The 22,483-nt window shown below is 48.0% G+C and overlaps 1 protein-coding gene across 2 annotated transcripts in view; it reads left to right on the top strand.

Annotated features, from left to right (window-relative positions):
- The window catches only part of Grhl1 (grainyhead like transcription factor 1), a 46,295-nt gene continuing 23,812 nt past the window's right edge, over positions 1 to 22,483 (top strand). Inside the window, exons 1-8 of one of the 2 annotated variants that reach the window (XM_050141914.1) lie at positions 1 to 183; positions 3,660 to 3,846; positions 5,426 to 5,496; positions 8,264 to 8,654; positions 9,833 to 9,909; positions 11,662 to 11,818; positions 12,238 to 12,349; positions 13,720 to 13,814. In XM_050141914.1, the coding sequence (XP_049997871.1) occupies positions 164 to 183; positions 3,660 to 3,846; positions 5,426 to 5,496; positions 8,264 to 8,654; positions 9,833 to 9,909; positions 11,662 to 11,818; positions 12,238 to 12,349; positions 13,720 to 13,814 (1,110 nt within the window). In that variant the 5' untranslated portion in view covers positions 1 to 163. Of the gene's footprint in view, positions 184 to 410; positions 518 to 3,659; positions 3,847 to 5,425; positions 5,497 to 8,263; positions 8,655 to 9,832; positions 9,910 to 11,661; positions 11,819 to 12,237; positions 12,350 to 13,719; positions 13,815 to 22,483 lie in introns of those variants that run through there. The other variant, XM_050141915.1, reaches the window with a different exon arrangement.

Below are 22,483 nucleotides of genomic sequence, written 5' to 3'. Positions count from 1 at the left end.
CTCAGAGCGAGAAAAGCGAACCCAACCCGTCGGGGCCGCCGCTCCGGACCCACCGCCTGCCGCCGCGCGCCGCCCGCCGCCGCCTCCTCCTCCCCCCCGGATCGGGTGTACTGTCCCAACCCGAAAGTCCAGTTCTGCGGCCCGGCTGCGGCGAGCGAGCGCGATGACACAGGAGTACGACAAGTGAGTGAGGCGCGGGCTCGAGTCCGGCCAGGGCCCGGGGGCCACCGCACCTGCCGCCGCCACGGCGCGGGCTCCGGGGACCTCGAGGCCGGGCGGGGCGGGGCGAGCGGGGGGACACCCGGCCCTCGGCCCCGCCGTCCGAGGTCTCCCGAACCCCGCGCCCATGGCTCGGTGGGGACGGGTGGACCCCGGGCAGCCTGCTGTCACCTGCCGAGCTGCGGGAGCAAGAGATCTAGGGGAAGGTTGAAGTGTCCGCTGCCCGCGCGTTCTCTTCGCTGCGGCTGCTGTGTGAGAAAACGGCTGTGGGTGTTCTCGGGCCCTTGCATCACCGTTGGTAATTACAGAAGACTATTTCTGCTGTTCGGGAGTATCCAGAGGAAGAAACTACAAGCAGGGTGATAAACTAGAGACTTATTTAGAATTGGGATTGTCTTTTGGAGTGTGGGGTTTAAGAAACGAGCGAGAAATGTGCAGTGGTGGTGTAAGATGTGATCGGACGTTGGCAGGACTAAGGCGCATGGATAGTCCTCGATTTTACTTGCGACTTTTCTATAAATATAAAGATGTCCTAAAAGACAGAGCCCGTCTATTTCAGCTCAGTAAATCTGGAGCAGAGAATTGGCTTCGTAGTTGCTTGATGAAGCTGTGTTTTTCTCGTGCCTGTTTTCTGAAGGAAGTTGGCTCTGTGTGCAGTCAGCAACAGATTAATCTTGTCTTGTAAAAAAAATGCAGTTCAGTTAGTGCTCGGCTCTCTTGAAGAGAGCCTTATTTGAAAACACTCATGAACCTTCAGGGCTGGAACAGCAGCTTGCTGGTCATGAAGAAGTGGGCTGCAATTGTTCTTCTGTTTATTTCTCTACTTACTGAGGAGGCAAAAGTCCTGGCGCTAACCTCTTGGCCTTAGGCATACTTTGGAAATATAAAATGCCTTCAGGTTGATTGCAGACATAAAGCCTCTTGGAAAATATTTATTTTTTGATGCTTGTATCAGTGTAGGATGGGATGGGAGAAGATGGAAAGCTTGAAAAACTAGCATTACAACTGTTGAAGAGCCAACTGCTGTCAGAATCTTCTGGAAGTAGCTATTAGACTATTAATAATAGCTCAGCCGTACACCAGGGAATCTCAGCAGGGTACCTTACCACCACTGGACTCAGGACCCAAAGGCTTGGAGAACACCATGTTGTGGGTTTATCTTTCTTTGGATAGAACTTGATTTATGAAGATACGTCTTCTCTATTTTTAAATTTCAATTTTTAATAAACCTATCTCCAGATGTGTGCCCTTAGAATTGTCTTCATGGCACAAGTTAAAGAACATGGGCTCGGAATCAGCTCTGCCTGCTGAGGGCAGACTGAGTTTTCCCTCCCCTTTTCAAAGATGTTCTCCTTTTCCTCCTTTCTTCCTTTCTTTCCTCTTTCTTTCTTCCTTTCCTTTTTTTCTTTTTTTCCTGTCATTTTTTTTGTTCTTCCTAAAATCTATATCTGTTTTTGAAGGATTTGGGTGACTGCCAAGCCCTAACCTTTGCTGATTACTTGAAAAGATAATCAGACTTTCTACACTCACTTTTAGAAAAGATAGGGTCACCTCTAGGCCATTTCCATATTTCACTCGTGTGTTGCAATGAGAGCTGAGCCTAGAATTCTGCTTGTCAGGACAGCCATCATTCAGGGACGTTCCAGACACCTCCATTCTTTTCCCTTCACACACACACAAAGGGCTGCTTCGCCTCGCTAAAGTCAATGCTCCACTTTTCCCTCTCTGTTGACTTACTAAATAGTACCAGCTGAGCGAGCAGTTGTTGAGACTGTTGACATTTCCAGTTTTTGGAATCGGTAATGTTTGCTTGAATCATTTAAATTAAATCTCCTATAAAGCGTCGCTAAAGTCACCATTGATTTTCTGGAATTTTCCCACAAACTGCACTGTTAACATGACATAGTCCTTGCCTGATGTGAAAAACTAATAAAGATTTTATTTATTGTGGGGCGGGGGAGCACTGGGGATTAATCCCAGGAAGCCCTGGACTCTGAGGAGAGATCACAGTTCAGCCCCTGGGCTGTGCCGTCAAATCCTAAAGCCTAGGATAGATTGTGTTTTCCACGCTTTATTTATGTTATTGTATAGGTTTGTGTGTGTGCTACACACACACACACACACATACACACGCGCACACACACACAGGTCAGAGGACAGGTTTTGGCAAGTTCCCTCTCTTCTTCAACCATGTGGGTCTTGGAGATGTAACTTGTGTTCCTTCACCAGCCAAACCATGTCATCAGCTAAGGAAGATTCTTAATTGCTCAATTTGTTTGGTGTGTGTGTGTGTGTGTGTGTGTGTGTGTGTGTGTGTGTGTTTGAAAATCAGAGGACAACTTGCAGGAGGAATCTGTTCTCTCCTTCCACTCTTCCCAGGGATAGAACTTCAAGCCTTCAGACTTAAGAGTGAGTGCCTCTACTGCCCATGCCATCTTACCGGGGCCCACGTAAAAATTTTTAAATCGGATTTGTTTACTATTTTTTTTAGGAAGGCTGATTTTCATTTGATGGCTTCATTTGTTGGAGGTTGTATTTATCTCTAAGATAAGCAGTCCACTCCCATGCCAGAAAATTATGCTTCTTTATTGATTTATAGTCCCCTTTGGCTACATTCCAGGCTCCTTCTTCTAGTAACAGTAGAGTCTTCTAACTTTCCCATACACCCTGAAGGATTAAGGGAAATGTCCCTCCTGCTCTCGGTCCTTTCTTCCCGTCCCTGTTTCTCGGAAGGAGCTGTTTTAAGTCATGGCATTGGCAGGGGGAAGGGGAAGTCACGTGTGGCAGCACGGTGAGCCTGTGTGGGCTTTGGAGGAGGGCGCTAGCCCGAGTGTGTTTGAGATGTATCCACGCCTTTCCATACCTTCCTGCTCTAGGATATGTGCATAGCCGTGTCTTCTTGGGGGTATTTGTGGGTTTGGGCAAATTGCATCCTCTCGGGGTCTCTGGCGGTGGTCCTCGGGTGTGCCCTGCCTTCTGAATGTGTCTTCATTTGACTTATTGGGGTCATTGGTGTAGCTCACAGGCCACAAGGCAATTTAAAGCATGCCTTTTGGGGAAGCATTTTGTAAATCAAAATTTGCAAACCTGAATTTTCTGAATGTTTTTATTTATTTCAAAAATGCCTTTAAGAGGAGCGTGGACACCATTTCATTTACTTTATTGAGTTTTCTTCAGGCAGGTCTTCAAATGGTGTGGGTATTTAGTTCATTATAACGCAGGAGGTGGAACCCAGTGCCTTGCCTATGGTAGGCAGTTGTCCTGCCACTGAGCTGCCCCCACCTGTAATCACCTCCTAGCACGGGGCCGTGTTCCTATTTTATAGAACTGTCAAAAAACTGTTCAGTTTTGGTTTTTGTTGGTTTTATTTTTTTTTAACGGCTTGTAAGTTGTCTTGCTGTGGGAAGTGTGGATTTAACTTTGACTTTCTTCTTCTGAAGCAAAAGGCCAGTGCTGGTCCTTCAGAACGAGGCCCTTTATCCGCAGCGGCGCTCCTATACCAGTGAAGATGAGGCTTGGAAGTCTTTCCTGGAAAACCCTCTCACTGCAGCAACCAAGGCCATGATGAGCATCAATGGGGATGAAGACAGCGCAGCCGCGCTGGGCCTGCTCTATGACTACTACAAGGTGGGTCGCGGGCTCTGGACGGCCGGGCATGGCGCTCCCAGACGCACCTGATTCAGCAGCCTGTAAAACAGTCCTTTGCCGAATGTCGGGCTGAGTGGCTTATAAATAGTTTAATGAGCACTCGGGATTTCTGTGGTTCAAAGCTGAGCATCTGCGATCATAGAATCAAAGGGTGATTCTTATATGGCTGCTCTGGCCCTAGCTGAAGGAGACGCTGCTGTAAACGAGGTAGTAGCCAGGTCTCCCGCCAGTTCGAGCGTTTTAACAAACTTGGTTCCTAGTGCCATGAAAAGGGGCTGCCTGCTGACCCGGCTCTTCCCTGCCGGGTAGTCAGGGCAAACAGTTGCCATTTCTGTAACTGCTTCCACAAAGCCGTAGGATTGGTTGGGGAAAATGCACACATTTTCAGTTCTGGGGCCCCGTTCTAAAATGAGAACACGTTTATCTTGTCTGTCTCCAGACAGTTGAGTTAGCCTTAACTGTCGTGTACTGTGTATGAGTTTCTACCTCACAGAGTCCTAGTAATTCAGCTGCCACTCACTGATGACCTGTGTCACACTGGACAGCCTGTGTGTTACTTTGACCCTCAGGCCCGGCAACTTAGGATACATTCATTTAGGGTTCCAGCCCAGTTCCTGCCACAGACTGTCCTCTCTGGTGCTGAATTGTGCAGTGTCTGCTGTCTCCCTGGCTTGACCCATGGCAGATGCTCAGAGATGGCACTTTGAGCGTCTTGGATGTGATCACCCTCTGTTTTATCACTTAATAACTAGCAATGCTTTCAGAACAGATCGCTACTAAATCCAACAATACTTAGTTTCGTGTTAGGTGTATATGTACGGGGATGTACGGGAGAGTGTCTGCAAATGAATGCAGGTGCCCAGGGATGCCAGAAGAGGGAGAGGGATCCCCTGAAGCTGGAGTTAGGGGTGGCTGTGAGCTGACGGATGTGAGTGCTGGAATCCAGACTCCTGTGCTAGGGCAGTGAGCACTCTTAACCACTGAGCCATCTCCCAAGCACCTTTGTTTTGTTGTTAGTGGCGAGATATGGAAGAATTCTTGCACCACAGATATCTCGCCCGCACATATCTCACCGTTTGGACCATGTCTCCGGTGGGTCGGTGCACAGTTTGTCCAGTGTCGTTTGTCTGCCTTTTGATTTTGGAGCAAAGAAAGAGAGCTATAGAAGGAGTAGAATGGGGCCGAAGAGAAGGCTCAGTTCCCAGCACCCACACGGTGTCTCACAGCTGTCCGTGACTCTAGTTCCAGGGCATCCGTTGCCCTCTTCTGACCATTGGCACCATTCACTCATTTGGTACACGGATGTAGGTACAGGAAAAACATTCATACATATAAAGCACATAATTAATATTTCTTAAATAAAGGAGAAAGAAACCCTTACTCCATGACAGACTGAGTCTGTTCGCCCTTGCTCGCCACAGTGACTAGGCTGTTAGCGCCTTCAGAGCAGATCTGTGCTCAGCAGCCCATCAGGAGATGAGATAAAGGCTGCTCCTTCAGGTGAGGGCTTCTCCCCTGGATAAGGACTGAATCCCTTTGCTTGCTGTTAATGCTTTAGGTTCCCAGAGAGCGCAGGTCATCTGCAGCAAAGCCAGAGGGGGAGCACCCGGAACCAGAGCACAGCAAAAGGTAAGTGCGGCGGCCAGTGCACACAGGTGTGCACACGTGAAGAGGTGGGCAGGACCCGCCAAGTAAAACCAGAAGGGCCTGGTAGGAGAGACCGTGGAGAGTAACTGCCTTCTCAGAGTTAGAGCCTGTTGCAGGCAGCATTCCCTTGCCTAGAAAGCCAGCATCAAGATCTCCTCCAGAGGGATGTTTTTAGTAAAGCCTGACATGCTTGACCCTCTAAAGAGGATGGTACAGGGAGCAAGAGTCTAAAAGCCACCTGGGTGTGGTGGCACGTGCCTGTAACCCAGGACCTGGGAGGCGGAAACAGGAGGCTCGGGAGCTCCAGCTAGCCTGGACTCTTGTGCAAGCCCGTGTCAGATAAAGCAACCCTTGGGATGCAGCTGAGTGATGGAACACTTGCCTAGCATGGACAAGGTCCTGGGTTCAATCGCCACATCTGCATAAAGAAAAAAACAAAGCAAAAAAATAAGAAGAAGAAGAAAGGAAAGAAAAGGTACATAGCAATGACTCTGGAATAGTTGCCCTAGTAAAACTTAGTGAATTAATGTCCATACTCCTCTTGAAGGCATTTTAGGTTAAAACTTCGGTAAATTAATTACAACTCAATCTTATGGCCAGGAAACATTTTAAAAGACACATTTTACATTTATTTATCTCATCTGTGTGCATGGACATGTTGATGCATACCGCTGTGCGTGCCTGACAGGATAGCTTAAGGAAAGTCCCCTCTTGCTACTCTGTGGCTTCCGGGTATCGAACACAAGTCGTCAGACTTGGTAGCAAGCACCGTTACCCACTGAGCCATCTTGTTGGCTCTAAAACCAGCTTTTAGATTGACTCTTGTTTTATTAGTAATAAAAAATAAAATAGCCGGGCATGTTAGCATACACCTGTAATCCTCAGGAGCCTGAAGCAGGAGTTCAAGGCCAGTCTAGGCTGTGGTAGGCAGATGCCATCCTCAGGGGAAGGGGACAGAACATGATTTAAGGACTGAGAAACAGTTCATAGTTCACACACCTGGTAACTATTTCTTTACCGTGACTGTGGTTCCGCTTGCAGATCGTTTTTGGAAGTGCACATTTATGACACGTGATTTGTTTCATAAATGTTTTCCATATTGTGATCTAAAACTTCACAATTTCTTGGAGAGCAGCTTACTTGTAGATTCATTTTACTATTTATTATGAATCTTTTTGAGCACAGTAAAATGGTAGAAGCCGGCGTGTATTCATTGCCAGCCTCAACAGCTGTAACGTTCATCCTCAGAACCAGGTGAGAAAGGTAGAGGGAGAAACACGCTATAGAGTTGACTTCTGACCTCAGCAGGCTGCCATATAGCGCGCGCTCCCTCTCTCTCTCTCTCTCTCTCTCTCTCTCTCTCTCTCTCTCTCTCTCTCTCACACACACACACACATACATGTATACACATACAGGTGTATACACACATACTCAAAAATCATTATTTTTAAAACTATTCCTATTACCTATATATTAAACAACAGTTAATTTTATATAAAATATCTATTGTTAAGTATGCTAATGAGTTGTCCTTGGGGAAGCCAGATAGCATCAGTATTAGAAAGTGAAGCAGCACTTAGTTGTGAGTGTCTGTGTGCAGGTGTGGTCCCCTGAATTCCACCCCAGCACCCATGTGATAGGACGGATGCCCACTGTTGTATCAGTTTGTTTGTCCAGTCAGACCTACCCGGGCACAGGAAATCTCAGCTAAGGAATTGCTTCCAGCAGATTGGCCCATGGGCACATCAAAGGGGCATTTTCTCCATTGCTGACTGATGTCGAAGGGCCCAGCCCACTGTGGGCGGGGCCGTCCCTAGGCAGGTAGTCCTGGGCTATATAGAAAGGTAGCTGAACAAGTGTGACAAGCCAGTAAGCATTGTTCTTCCCTGGTCCCCTTGGGCTTCTGCCATGGTGTCCCTTGATGATGAGCTGTGACCTGCAAGTCTTTCCTCCCCAAGTTGCTTTTGGTCATAGTGTTCTATCACAGCAACAGAGACACAAGCCTAGGACAAATTGTTTTTTCTTTTCACAGATAAGAATGGAGCCCGAGAGACAAAATAGCTTGCTCTAGTTGACACACAGTTTGAACCCAGGTGGCCTCACTCTGGAGTCTATGAACTCACAGTGTCAGGTTTTATAATAAAATATGAGGATCCACATTAGAATTACCGAGAATAGCTTGTACTGGAACAGCACTCCGAGCCCCGTCAGAGCAATTGTGCTTTCGCTTTGGTTTTTTTTTTTTTAATTAAATTTATTTTATGTGAGTTAGTGTTAAGTTGTCAGATCCCCCAGAACTGCAGTTACAGACTGTTGTGAGCTGTACCATGGGTACTAGGAGTTGAATCCAGGTTCTCTGGAAGGACACCCAGATCTCTTAACCACTGAGCATCTCTCCAGCCCCTATGTGTAGCCCAGGCTGGCCTCAAACTTGTGATGCTCCTGCCTCTGCCTCCTTCAGCAAATCCTACCAGCATGCACCACCACAAGCAGCTGCTTTGGGTTTTGCTTGAAGCTGTGAGGTCTTCACCAGGAATGGGTCCTTCCTCCATTTTCCGCTGAGTCGGCTTCTGTCTAGGGTATTGCTGCTGTGAGGAACCCAGACCATCAGAGCGCTGAGTCATATGTAGCATGTGCTCCACGTGCATGAATCCCTGGTTGGAGCCCCATCACCTGCTCCTCCCAAATCCTCCAAGCCCTGCATCAGCACCAAGGTTGAACATACAATGTCCTTTCTCCTTTCTTGAAGAAACAACATGCCAAATGTGGCGGAGCAGCCCCTCCTTTCTGCTGGAGAAAACAGGGTGCAAGTGCTGAAGAATGTGCCCTTCAACATTGTCCTCCCCCATGGCAACCAGCTGGGCACTGATAAGAGAGGCCACCTGACATCTCCCGATACAACAGTCACTGTCTCCATAGCAACCATGCCTACCCACTCCATCAAGACAGAAATCCAGCCGCACGGCTTTACTGTGGGAATCCCCCCGACGGTGTATCATCCTGAGCCCGCCGAGCGTGTGGTGGTTTTTGACCGGAGCCTCAACACTGACCAATTCAGCTCTGGTGCTCAGCCGCCCAATGCTCAGCGGAGGACTCCAGACTCCACCTTCTCGGAGACCTTCAAGGAGGGCGTTCAGGAGGTACAAAAGACAAAAACATCTTCCTAAGACAGCGGCGTGTTTGTCTAAGTATTGGGTTCCACCTTTTCCTGGTTATGTAAGCTTGAAACTTAGCCCAGAGTGAGTGGATCAGGAATAAAAAGATTTTTTTTTTTTTAAGAGAAAGGCCCGTAGGTATAATTTGTAAGCTAAACCTACAAATACAAAAATTATCATCAAGGGCACATGGGTAATCTTACCAACAGCTGAGTTAACAATTATGGTTTCTGCTAAGAGATTTGCTGGAGAGAGAGAGAGAGAGAGAGAGAGAGAGAGAGAGAGAGAGAGAGCGCCTGTGCATAATCTCCCCCTGACCACAACTGCGTTCTCATAGCTTTCTTCAGCTCGCATCCTAGACCCAGGCGAGCTCCTGAAGCTCGCCTAGCGTGGCAGCCCTGTTGTGTCTCCACCGGACGCTGTTTATTTCACCGCCTAATCCAGAGCTTGAGGTAGTCATCAGGACGCTCTATGAGTTCTGGGGACTGGAAGGCATGCGGACGTCACTTGGGGGTACATTGGCACTCAGGGTGTTGAAGGCAGATCTTACTGCCCCGGAGGGTCTTCTAGGGGTAGAAACGGACACTTTCCAGGAAAGGGTAGTAGGCTTGCACAGCCCGGGTGCAAACTTGACTCTTGGCCCTTGTGTTGTGGCTGCAGATTCTAGACTCCGAACATGTGTTGTGTGGGAGAGATAAGGAAAGGGACAGAGTGGATGGCAGGCACTGTGTGTCTATCTGTCTGTCTGTGATCATTCCCATGAATGGTATATAAAATTAGATAGTTACTTTTAATATTTATTTATTGGTTTTTCAAAACAGGGTTTCTCTGTGTAGCCCTGGCTGTTCTGGAACTCACTCAGTAGACCAGGCTGGCCTTGAACTCAGAGAGCTGCCTGCCTCTGCCTCCCCAGTGCTGGGATTGAAGGTGCAAGCCACCACCACCAGACTTATATTTTTATAACTTTTTTATTAGTATATTTTTATACTTTTTATAACTTTTATTAATTTAAATTTTTCTATAGATTCAAAACTCTTATTTTGAAACATGCCTCAAAAGAGTTGTGGGTGACCTTACACACACACCTCATCCATACCAGACCTTGGTCGTTAGTAACCGTGATAACAGTTAAATGGTCGTGCCTCACTGCGTTGATATTTCAGGTTTTCTTCCCCTCGGACCTCAGTCTCCGGATGCCGGGCATGAACTCAGAGGACTATGTGTTTGACAATGTTTCTGGGTAATAGTTGCCTTCTTACCTGACTTTTGGATTTTCAGTCTCTGTGATCACTTCTCTTTTTGGTGCTTTGGTCCTGACAAATCTGAGGTGACTCTGGCATGCTTTTGCCTTCCTCTGACTCCGCCAACTGTGGCCTTACCTTGGGTCGGGAGCTTTTCCCGCAACGATGCCCTGGGCCTCTGGTTTTTCGGCTTCCTCGTTTCCTGGTGTTGGTGCTTTCCTTTCCCTGGCTCCCTTCTGTGGTGACGTGGGCTGGACTCTGAAGGAGATGGGGTGAAGGTAAATCACTGGCTGTCTGTTCCCTAAAGTGCGCAGAGAGATGACAGTTTAGGGGTGAATAAGTTGACGAAGGACTTATTATTCTTATTATTGATGAAATAAACAAGTGTAACTTTTCCAACCTGGCAGCTTGTTTTTAGCTTAGCAAAATTACACCCTACTCTGGAAACAGGAGCATTTTCTAGGTTCATGAGAAGTATACAAACACCTCAAGATTGTTTTTAAAGTTTAGAATTTCCTTTTTATTTTATGTGTCTAACTGCATCTTTTTTTTAAATATCTATTTATTTATTATGTATACAATATTCTGTGTGCATGTCTGCAGGCCAGAAGAGGGTACCAGACCTCTTTACAGATGGTTGTGAGCCACCATGTGGTTGCCGGGAATTGAACTCAGGACCTTTGGAAGAGCAGGCAATGCTCTTAACCACTGAGCCATCTCTCCAGCCCCCCTAACTGCATCTTATTTTGCAGTAAAAAAAAAAAAAAAAAAAAAAAAAACAAGGCCAGTGAGGTGGCTCAGTGGGTAAAGGTGCTTTCTGCCAAGCCTGCTGATTCCAGTTCAATCCCAGGAGCCACAAGATGGAAGTAGGGAACCTCCACACACATACTAAATAAATACATAAATGAATGTAAGGCCCTTGGTTTTCTGGATCAGCGGGATTTATACTTCCTTTATAAGTATATCCCAGGGTACAAGGGTCATAAGCTCACAGACATTATGGTTTGGGATAGAACTTCTAAGCTTTCCCTGTGATGAGTTAGGTAGTTTTAGGCGCTGTGAGCTAGACAGCCTCTCTAGTTTTGTGACTAGCCAGCTTAGCTGTGTAATGGAAAGGGGGTCTTCAGATAAGGCATAAGCTGGTGGCGTGGCTACATTCTAATAAAACTTTATTTAAAAGTATAGGTGTAATTGACTGACCATCAGCCTAGGAAGGTTCTGTGCGGTTGTGTAAAGTAACAGGAGACGTAGGCAATCATGGAGTACCTGTCTGGGTGCAGGTGGAAGCTACAGAGAGTGCTGGCAGACACATGACCAAGTGCTGTGCTCCCAGCCCGTTTGCAACCTCTGCTCCATAAAGACCAGATTGGCAGCAAGCCCCAGGAGGTTCCTGTCTCCGCCTGTCCAGTTCCTGATGTCATTTGTAGCACAAGCATCCAGATGTCTAGTTGTTGACATTACATCATAGAACATCTAATCAGTGTTTCGTAGCCCACTGTGTGAGGGTTTCTGGTCACTGAACACTTGTGTTTAGGATTCTATTTATTAATAAAAGGGGACAAGTGCTGCTTTTAACATGGCATAGTCAGCTGGATGTTTGCTGGTGCTATTCAGTCTCAATAATCCCCTTCACACACACACACACACACGCACGCACGCACGCACGCACGCATGCACATACTTCAGGATTATGGTGTACCAGAAGCTTCCAAGAGACTGGTCCAGAAACCTGTTGCTTCTTTGTCCTGTAGGAACAACTTTGAGTATACCCTCGAAGCTTCCAAGTCACTTCGGCAGAAGCAAGGGGACAGCACTATGACATACCTGAACAAAGGGCAGTTCTATCCTGTCACCTTGAAGGAAGTGAGCAGCAGTGAAGGGATCCACCACCCGATCAGCAAAGTTCGAGTAAGTTCTGTACCTGATTCTGTTCTCCCGAAAACCCTAATACTTCTAGGCCCTTGAAACTGAATACAGGTCTGAAGGGGCCAGGGCTTGTGGGCTGGTTTTTTGTTTGTTTGTTTGTTTTTTAAGGATTATTTTTACTTTAATTCTTATGTCTCTGTGAGTGTTTGTGTATGTTAGAGATACCTTTAGAGGCCTCAGCTCCCTTGAAACTGGAGTTACAGGGCTGTTGTAAGAGGCCCGATGTGAGTGCTGGGGACAGAACTCAGGTCCTGTGGGAGAGCAAGTACTCTTAACCACTGGGCCATGTCTCTAGTCCTCCACAGTGTTGTGGTCAGCCCTGTCAGCTCTCATAACAGTGACTTTCCCTGAAGCTGCTCACCCCTTGCTGACCTTACGCTGGGCTATATTCTCATTCCCAGAGCGTGATCATGGTGGTTTTTGCTGAAGACAAAAGCAGGGAAGACCAACTAAGACACTGGAAGTATTGGCACTCCCGGCAGCACACGGCCAAGCAGAGGTGCATTGACATCGGTGAGTGACCAGAAACCCACCTTCGCTCTCGGAGGCTCGAGTACCCCGCCTGCCAAGTCCAGTTATTTTTGGCAGTGATGAACTTCCTGCCGAAAGCATTTGAATTTTGATGCCAGCCACAGATGTGTTCCAGGCAGTGTCCTGTGCCTCCTGGAATTAGGACTCCGTCCTCACTTCCTGCTCGGGGTCTGTGCCCAGGCAATGGTTTGCCATGTGACTGGAACCAGGCACTTTAGTCAGCTAACACAGTGTCTGCTTTCAGCCTCTCTTTCTGTATGTCCCCTTCTCTGCTGTGCTGGGCATGAAACCCAGGACTGTACACATGTTAGACAAGCACCCAGCTGCCGAGCGATAGCCCCCCACTCTGTCTGCACATTTGGGGAGCAGTGATGCCTTCTTTAGGAGTTGCTGGGGTTTATATAGAGATAATGATAAGATTTCCAAATGTGCAAAAGGAAATCACTTCTCCAGCTATGCCCTGAGCTAGGTTGCTGATCTCGCTGGTCTGTGATAACCCAGTGGTAGATACCCAGGGTATGGCCCTACAAAGCGTTTGTCCCCTTCCCGTTTCCAGTCTCACACAATGCCACCATCCACCTGTGGCTCCTGTTTCCTTATCTTCTGGAGTTCTTGAGCTCTCTTTTCTGTAAGGACCAGAAGAGCTGGGGCTGGGGACATGGCTCAGTGGTTAAAAGCACTTGCTTTTAAAAGCACTTCCAGAGGACCCGGGTTCAATTCCCAGCACCCGCATGACAGCTCACAACTGCCTGTAACTCCAGTTCCAGGGTATTCAACACCCTCATACAAATATACATGCTAACAAAAAAAAGAATGACATGAAATATAAATAAATAATTAAAAAAGAAAGAATCGGAAGAGCCGAGTTCTCTCTTCGTTGGGACAAGGTCTTTCAGTCTAGTTCATGCTGGTCTTAAACTCATTGCACATCCCAAACTGCCCTTGAATTCACACCAAAATCTTCCTGTTTCACCTCCTAGTTTCTAGGATGATAGGCATGTGCCTCCACACCCAGCTTAGAAGAACTGAGTTCTAACCTTGGTTCTGCAGATCAGTTTTGGGGCCTTAAGACCATTGCTTAAGCTTTTTAGACTTACACTTCCTAATTTTGACCCAATGATATGGAAATAACTATATCTAAGCTTATCTCTTTTTTTTTTTTTAAAAAAAAAACAGAGTCCTGGAATTATTTTTTCCTCCTTTATTTCAGCATTTCTTTCAACCCAACAAAATGCTTATTTAAATTGTCCAGAGGCTAATGCCGAAAACTGAGCATTTCTTGGCCTGCTCTGATCTCACATTGACACTAACAGCTATGACTTTCTTTTTTTTTTGTCCACTGCTTCATGTAGCCGACTACAAAGAAAGCTTCAACACCATTAGCAACATCGAAGAGATCGCTTACAACGCCATCTCCTTCACCTGGGACATAAGCGATGAAGCGAAGGTATTTCATAATGTCCAGGGCACATCCCCTCCAGCTGTGTGAAAAGGGGGTGGAGCGTCACGATTTCACAGCTGCTCTGCTCTGTGTTGTAGCTGTAGTTATGAAACTGTCCTTCCAGTCCCCACCCTCCTCCAAAGCCGTTTCTCTCGCCGTCCCTCAGCACAGGCTCCGGTGTGTGGAGCTGTCATCCGCAGGTGCCTCTTGTCTGGCCCTCACTTGGCCCCACTTCCTCATTTGCAGAGTGGCACACACCCTGCCCTCTGTCCACAGTGACATAGGGATCAGTACAACAGCATCCCGTCAGCCAGGTGGGGTTCCTGCAGAAAGAGTAAATCCAAGTTACCAGCGGTGTCCATTTCCCATTTTAACAAACACAGCCGAACGATTCTTCTGCCTCATGCTTTTATAGTGCTCAGTCGCCTCTGATTCAGACGGTCCCTTGGGCGATTTTCTGGGGTTTTTCAGGGGATTCTTAGGGACAAGGAAGCATATTCTTAAGCTGTGTCTCCCTTCCCATGGCACTCTCTCCATTTGCTTCATTAAATTATTAGAGTTTTGCCGGGTAGTGGTGGTGCACATCTTTAATCTTAGTACTTGGGAGGCAGAGGCAGTCTGATCTCTGAATTTGGGGTCAACTTGGTCTACAGTGTGAGTTCCAGGAAAGCCAGGGCTACACAGGCAAACCCTGTCTTGGAAAAACAAAAATAAAAAATATAGAGTTCTGGTATCTGGTTCCTTTAAAAATCAGACTGAGCCCCAGAAACTCTTGGACAGGTGCTGGGCAAGATCCATCTCATGCTTTTGTTGCAAGATTAGTCATGCTTTTCTCCCAGGGTTCCCGTGCACAGTTTGATCACCTTTCTTCCGTTTTTCACCCTCACCTTTTTATTCTTCTATTTATTCAGCAAGAATTTTAGTCCTTAGTGAGAGCGTAGTCCTTATAAAGCATGCCTGAGATTCTGGCTTGATCCCCAGCATCTCATGCCTGCTCCCCCTCAAAACAAGATTTTTTTTTAATTCATGCAACAAGATATGACATTAGAAGCTTAGGGTCACCAGGGCTTCGGCTTCTGTTGTTTAAAGTTTCTTTTAAAGATCAAATCATGTGGCTGGGTATAGTGGCTCACGCCTTTACTCCAGCACGTAGGAGCCAGAGGCAAATGGATTTCTGTGATTTCCAAGACAGCCTGGTCTACATAGTGAGTTCCAGGCCAGAACCAGAACTACATAACGAGACCTTATCTCGAGAGGAAGAAAACAAAAGAAGGAAGAAAGAAAAAAGGAATCAAATAATGAGGTTCTTGGGAGTCACGTGAAGCTAATTCTACTGTCCCGCTGTGCCATGGTGGTTGTATCTAAGGCAAAGGACATCCTTCCACTGTATGAGATGGTCTGCAAGGAACTCTGGGTGTGCTGGGCGGTAGTGGTGGTGCACGCCTTTCATCCCAGCACTCTGGAGGCAGAGGCAGGCAGGTCTCTGTGAGTTCGAGGTCAGCCTGATCTACAACAAGAGCTAGTTCCAGGACTGGCTCCAAAGCTACAGAGAAACCCTGTCTTAAAAACAAAACAAACAAACAAAAAAAAAAATAGAAACTCTTGGGGCTGTGACTGCTCTCCGGCCGGCCCCCACCACAATATCCAAATGTCAGTTGGCTGCTTCATCCAGAGCTGGGTACTGGGTTCAGTTTTAGAGGGACTGCTGGGGGAAGCAAGCCCACCACTTCCTGTATGTTTATCTCAGTTATTTTGAATTTAAAACTACAATAGGACTTACCTTTAGTGTGTGGTTTCTAAGAAGCCAGGTAAGAGGAGCTGGCCCTGCCCTCTGGGTGCTTCTGGTCTCAGGCTCCTGAGTTCTTCCTGCTTCACACGGGGAACCTGTGGAGCAGCAGCAAAGAAATACTGGCCTGAGTTCTCTTTTCTGACTGCAGTGATCTGTCAGTCCCTAGCTCAAGGGAGTTTGGTTTTGTTTTTTGTTTGTTTGTGTTTGTTTTTTGCACCTTTACTACCTTTGAAAAAGCAAAAGGCTGCTGAGGCCAGTTCTGCTGTCTGTTGGGTGTGGCTGGCATTAATAAGCACTTGTCAGGGCCTTGGAGATCTGGGCTGGAAGGACCTGCGTAAGGGCAGGGAGCTCTGGTTTTGTTTTGTTTTTTTTTTTTTTTTTTTTTTTTTTTTTTGATGTGTCACTCAAGGAAGACTGAGAAAACAGGGCCAGCAGGCCTTGTGCTGCAGGCTGACAGGGGCCTGCACCAGAGAGAAGTGCTCCTGGAGAGTCTTAGCCCCGCTAATGCGCTAACATAGAGTCAGAGCTGGCTTCCTCCTCTTATCCACTCAGAGTCTGCGCACAGCCCTCTCCTACTCCCGGGACATGGTGGTGTGCCATTTCTTAATGAGGCTGCTCCCTTTTGAAGCTGATACCAGACATCAGTTTCAAGCGTATGCTTGAATCTAGCAAGTCGATTCTTTGCTCTCCCCAGCCAAGTCTGTGCTTCTGTTTTCATACTTAAGGTAATTAATGCCTTGAGGTAGCTGGAGTGAGTAGGTGTGCGTGCAGAATCCTGTAGAGCTGGGATGCTTTGTTTACTTACTTATTTTATGGAAGTATCTACCTTCTTAAATGGCTCCCTTTCTTGTTCTCACTGAGGTATGTTCCTCTTTTAATTAACTCATTGTTTTCTTAGTAGTGCTGAGGAATAAACCCAGGGCTTCATGCTTGCTAGGCAAGCGCTCTTCCAGGGAGCTATGCTCCAGCCCAGTATATGTTAATTCCCGATTCTCCCACGCAGACAGCAGGCTGGTGGGAGATGTATGGCATTGCTTTACTCTGACTTCTAATGGTAATATACACTCTCCGGCATGCCAGCATGAGTAAATCCAGAATTCTGACCCAGTAGTCCTGCCTGTTCATGGGCTTCTGCCTCTTCATTTGATGTCACTGTTTTGAGAACAAACAGGTAAATCCTGAACGTCTCGACTCATGCACTGCTGAGGAAGACACAGCTCCAGTCTGGCTGGGCTCCACTCAGTGTGCCTGTGCGCGCGCAACTCATGGATGTAAGCAGGAACCTCCTGGTGCCATGGAAGCCTTAAGGGAGAAGCCATTTGTTTCTAAAGCAGACTTAGAATGTGAAGTTTGAAAACTAGGAATGTCTGGGTGTGGTGGCACACGCCTTTTATAGCAGCACTCAGGAGGCTGAGGCAGGCAAATCTACCAGGGTTTACAGAGCAAGTCCAAGGCCAGTCAGTGCCGCTTAGTGATAGACTTCTTTGGCAGCCAGATGTCTTTGTCTTTTTAAAGACTTAGAAGTCTATAGACAGGTTACAATTCAGCCCTTGACCTTTCTCTAGGCAGCCTTTCCGATTTCTTCCCTAACTCCGTGTAGCCAAGCTGGGCTCCTGAACATAGTTCAGCAGGAAGCGGCAGCATCTGCATTTGGACCTTCAAATGTTGGCGAGGTGCTGAAGTGTAGGATTTGTGGGAAAGGCAGAGGGCTCTCTCACCCAGAGAAGAAGAAGAGGAAGGAGATGAGGAGCAGGCATACAACAGAGTGGGTGCGCTCAGCTGCTTGAACATTCCCCCTGGGCCCGCAGGCTCCTTCTGCCCTACAGGAGCCAGGCTTCATCCAGCTAGTGCCTGGCGCTACTAGCAAGCTTGCCTCAGACTCCTAACTCCAGGTCTGGGGTACCAGACTGTACCCCTACGACCACAGCTTATCATAGGTCAAGCGTTAAATGGACTTTAGGGAAGTAGCTTACTACCTTAAGTATAAATATAACATCGCCATGTCGAGGGAAAATTGTGTGCGTTTACTTTACACATGAAGTTTGGAGACAGAAGTTTCAGCCGGGTCTCTATTCTGCATTAGTTAGAGCAAGAGGGAAGAACTGTGGATCTGCTGAGCTCGTGGAGTCTGCTTTTATCTGGCTTGGGTCATAAACCTTGAGTGTTTACTGCAGCACTGAGATTCAGTTAGTGATAGGGAGGGAGAAGCCAAGAGATAAGAAATAGTGAGAAGTGAGGGGGAGAACTAAGTCCTGTACTTAACTGTCACTCAGGGGCTGTGCCGTCACTCAGGGCTGTGCCGACACTCAGGGGCTGTGCCGTCACTCAGGGCTGTGCCGTCACTCAGGGCTGTGCCGACACTCAGGGGCTGTGCCGTCACTCAGGGGCTGTGCCGTCACTCGCGGGCTGTGCTGTGCTTGGGTGCCTTGCCATGCTCGCGCTCTATCCGGTGCCATGCAGCAGAGCTTAGCCTCTCAGGATCTTGCTGCAGCTTGGTGAAGCCAGGCACCTGAGGAGCAATACTAGACCCTGAAGTGGATAGCAAGTCCTTCAGGCTGGGTATTATTGTCTGAAGCTCTTGTCGCTGGTAGGACAAGCATTGCAGACTCACTAATAGAAATTACTCTAGAGAACACTTTCACTGCTGAGAAATAAGTTTACTTTGGATGCTAGTCAGCTACAGAGAAATGGAAATTATAAACTGAAAAGCAACTGGCCCTGGACAGCAGCACCACGGAAGGTCATCTAGCGGCAGCCTGGGAGTGGCTCTGGTCACAACCAACCAGACAGAATGGCAAAGAGGAAGATGGCAGCGGTTCAGAGCGTAGCTCCAGATCTCTTTGTTGTTTGCTGGAGACGCGATCTTTATGAATGTTAAACAAACGGTTTAAGGATGTGATGGACAAAATCTAGCCAGTACGTTTCTCTAGTGCTAATCTAAATGGCCAGCCTACGCGGTAGAGTATGTCATGGCTGCATTCACGTGTCCTGCCCAGAAACTACCCATACCTAAGAGCTAGCTCCTGTGCGTCGTGGGCCAGGCCCCTGTGCGTAGGGGGTGGGGTGACAGCAGGGAATGCTTGCACAGAGCCTGGTACGCTTTGCGTGTTGTGCCTGCCACGGCTTGAGGCTGCCTGGGCCCTGGGTCTTCCTACACCACGCGCCTGCAAGGCCCTTGGTTCTCTGTGACATGCCATCAGACCTCCAGAAGGGGCTGACCCAACTGTGGTGTGACAGCTCAGTTGACACACGGCTCAACTCTTTCCAGTTAGCTTCCTCCCATGCAGGGCCTAGGCTGAGGGAGAGGGCAGGGGCACGAGCTGCCTAAGGTTTCCAGCGGCACAGTAGCCTGTCCCTAGGAAAGCTGTGGGGTCCGACTGTAGGCCTCACTGTTTGCTGTAATCGGCTACTCTGAGAAGGGGCTCCCAGGACTCTGGACGGTTGTTCTGGAGCACAGGTGTTTGTCATAGAAAGGCCATGTTACAGAAGAGAGAGGATTACAATGACTTGACGCCTACCTTGAGCTTTACCAGGAAGGTTCTTGTGTTGGGTGGAGTGACACCTTTCCTTTTGTCTCCTGGTCTCCACAAGAGCGGTGGAGTTCCTGGGGAGGGACTATCCAGGCCAGAGGCTGTAAAAGGGTGTGGCCACCCTGTCACTTGAACTTGATGTTTTGCATGTGTGTGTAATGCATGGCTTCTGAGATTGTTGTTTTGTCTAAGCATAATGTTTGGAATTCATTGTGAGAGTGGTTTTTTTTTTTTTTTAATGTGCTTGGACTGAACACATTGCTTGCATTTAAAGGGATTCCATTCTAGTGAAGCATCCATCGGGTGATATTAAAATAAGGCGGTGCCATGTTTGGGTGCATTAAGCTGGGACAGGTTTGGTTTGTTTCACAACTTGAAATCTCCAGTGTGAATGGGAGGGCAGGAGGGGAGAAAGAAATGAGTCACACGTCATCCTTGTAACTGCAGAGAAATGATGGGCCGGGGACTCACAGCTCAAGTCCGCTCGCTGGGCTGCCTAAGTGGAGACCCATCAGGAAGCATTGTTACTCTTAACGGGAAGGACTAGGGCCAGCATGGCGGCTTCGTGGGCAGATGGCTTGCTACAGAGCCTAGCCATCTGAGCTCAACCACCTGGATTTACATGGTGGAAGGAGATGACACACCCCCATATTTCTCCTTTGACACCCTGTCTCCCACATAAATTTCAGCAAAGAAATTTTCAGAGTCTAGGCAGGCAGACCATGGTTGTCTCTACACAGACACCTCGCCTCCCACCTCCAGGAACACTCAGGGTAGCAGCTACCTGTGTGGCATTTATTTGACGACGAAGGTTTTCTCATATGTAGTTGAAAACACATAGTTGGGGTTGAGGAGGTGGCTCTAGGATCTGAATTCAAGCACCATGGCAAAAGCCTTCTGTGGCTGCGCCCATCTTAACTCTGCTGTGGATGGTAGAGACAGGAGGATTGCTAGAGGGGGTGGCTATGCACACCTGTAACACTGTTGTGGACGGCAGAGACGGGAGAGTTGCCAGGGTTTGGGTTCTGAGAAAGACCCTGTCTCCAGGGAATAAGAGAGAGTGTTGACAGAACAGAACAGAACACACACTAAGTAAATAAGTAAAGCTAAAACACTCATTAAAGTAAAAATTTGAAAACATCCGCCAAAGAGAGAGCCGCATGCCTGCAGCGAGTGAGGCGTCTGAGAGCCAATCTGTATTTAAAATGCAAAGATCGTTTATTTCCTGGAGGCCGCTGCCCTGGGTGCCATCGCAGGAACAATTTACCTTTGAGAGTCTTTCTTTAAAAGCTGGGGTTGGGGCTTTGCCGCCACGTTATTTCAGAGTGTGTGTGCTCTGCAGTGTCTAAGGGAGAAGTTCCGTCTAACTGTAAACTGAAACACTCCGAGTCATGGCAGGGCTTTAGAACCCACGGATAACAATATGAGCATTTATTCAGCGTGTGCCTGAGGGTGAGGGCTGGCTGAAGGTGTCTCTGACTGCCGTGGAGACACTTGGCAGCTGAAGAAAGCCTCCGTTTGGTAGTGAAACCTTTATCCTGTGGAACGAGTTTCAGGCACCCCTGTCTATTTAGACACCGTTTGTGTTGTTGCTTGAGTTGCGTGTTTTCTTTTTCTCGGGGGAGGTGGAGCGAATTTTTACCCTTCCTCCACTCTGCCACTCTCGGAAACAATGAGCTTCTTCTGTAGAGACTTCTCATTTGACAACTTGTCAACCTAACCTGCCGTCTCGTGTTTCTTCCTGGAAATCCCATCTGTGGCTTTCTCTGTCTTCTCAGTCAGGTCTGCCACTCCTATGTTTTGTCGTGGTTTTAATTTTTTTTTGTAGGTTTGCTGCTTTTAACCCAAAGCAGAACAGTTGGGGCTCTGTACTGACAGAGCCTTGGAGTGAGGGGTCTTATGAGTAGCAGCCTTCCCACAGGCCCCTTGGCCTCTCCGCCTTAATCCACAGACTCTCCACCCTTAGCCCGTTTTCTTTAGTGAAAACTCTTTTGGTCGGCAGTCAGCTTGCCTGCCGGGTCCCCTTTGTGACCCATGGGCTCTCTCACCTGTCCTGTTCTGTGCTGCGGGGATGGAATGTGGCCTGTGTTTGCCTTGAGTCACGCCCCCATACGGTTCTGCAGGTCTCAGAGCACACACTCTGCTTATTTGGGACAACAAGTGCCAGATCACTGCACCTGCCAAGTGTCCTTAGGTTCAGCGGGTCTTGCCTACGAACATAACAGAGAAAAGGGGAGCAGGCAGGTCCCTCTAAATGTTTTCTCCTCCATGCCTCTCTTTTATCTCGGTGACTTTTCCCCTGGCTCTCTGCGTGGCACAGAAACCGAGACACTGTGTGGGCGTTGTGGGAAGCGGGCTGAGGCAACAGCCTTGCTGACTCGGAGCTTGTTTCCCCTTCAGGGAACGCCCCTCCTGGCCGTGGGAAGACTGCTAGTCAGTACTTTTTCCCCTCCCACGTCCCTCCTGCCCCACCCCTTCCTGCCCATTTGTCTCTTTTCTTTTGATGGTCATTTGATAGTCTGAGAAGCAACCCAAGTGTTCAGCTGCCCTTGAAGCCCTCTGAGCTGGACAGCAGTTGGTGACAGTGTCCTTGTCGTCGTAGCTCGATTAGGACAGTGCAGTCACCTCCCGTCAGAGCAGGGAGCAGGTGTGACGCACCGGGTTATCTGGCCCATCAGTAGTGGAACTGGATGCTGCTCGGTGGGTGACTCAGTCTCGATACCGTCTCAGCTCCACACACTCATTAACTGCACGTGGACCGCGCAGCCTGGGGGTGGAGGCGGCCCAGAACCGAGAGAGAGGCGGGTTTGTTTGTTTGTTCTGCTCAGGGTTGGGGGGGAGCTGTGTAAAGGCCAATAAATGTTCCCTTTTAATTATATCTCGGCCAAGAACTGGGTCGCGATGTATAGTTAAAATCTTGCCTACCCTATCAGCTTCGATCCAAGTCTTTAGCCTCACTGAACTGTACTAGAGAAAGAGTGATTTCCCTGTCTAGTGCTGTTGGAAGCGAGGCAGGAATGTGACCAATATTTTCATTTCGACTGTCGGGCAGTTTCTCCCCAGGAGGAGCTGCTTGCATCTTTACACTGATTTGGATAATTAAGTTTGAACTTACTCTATAGTTTCCACTTTCTTTTAGAAGATAGATTACATTCTAGAAAGGACCTTATAGATATTTTATGTGTTTGACTAAGTTGAGTTTTGATATTGAAAAAAAAAATTGAGTTGGATTCCCAGAGGCCACTGGGACTATATCCAAGATGGCTGTCTCTGTGTCTCCTGGAGCCGTGTGGCCATCAGCTAAGTCCTGTGACTTATCTGCAACAAGTAGGAAGTTTGGCAGCGAGGAGCAGTTT

Source organism: Alexandromys fortis, unplaced genomic scaffold, assembly GCF_014885135.2.
Source record: "Alexandromys fortis isolate MF-2015 unplaced genomic scaffold, M_Fortis_MF-2015_v1.1 scaffold_30, whole genome shotgun sequence".
NCBI classification, from domain to species: domain Eukaryota; kingdom Metazoa; phylum Chordata; class Mammalia; order Rodentia; family Cricetidae; genus Alexandromys; species Alexandromys fortis.
This window is presented reverse-complemented; position numbering and strand designations above follow the sequence as displayed.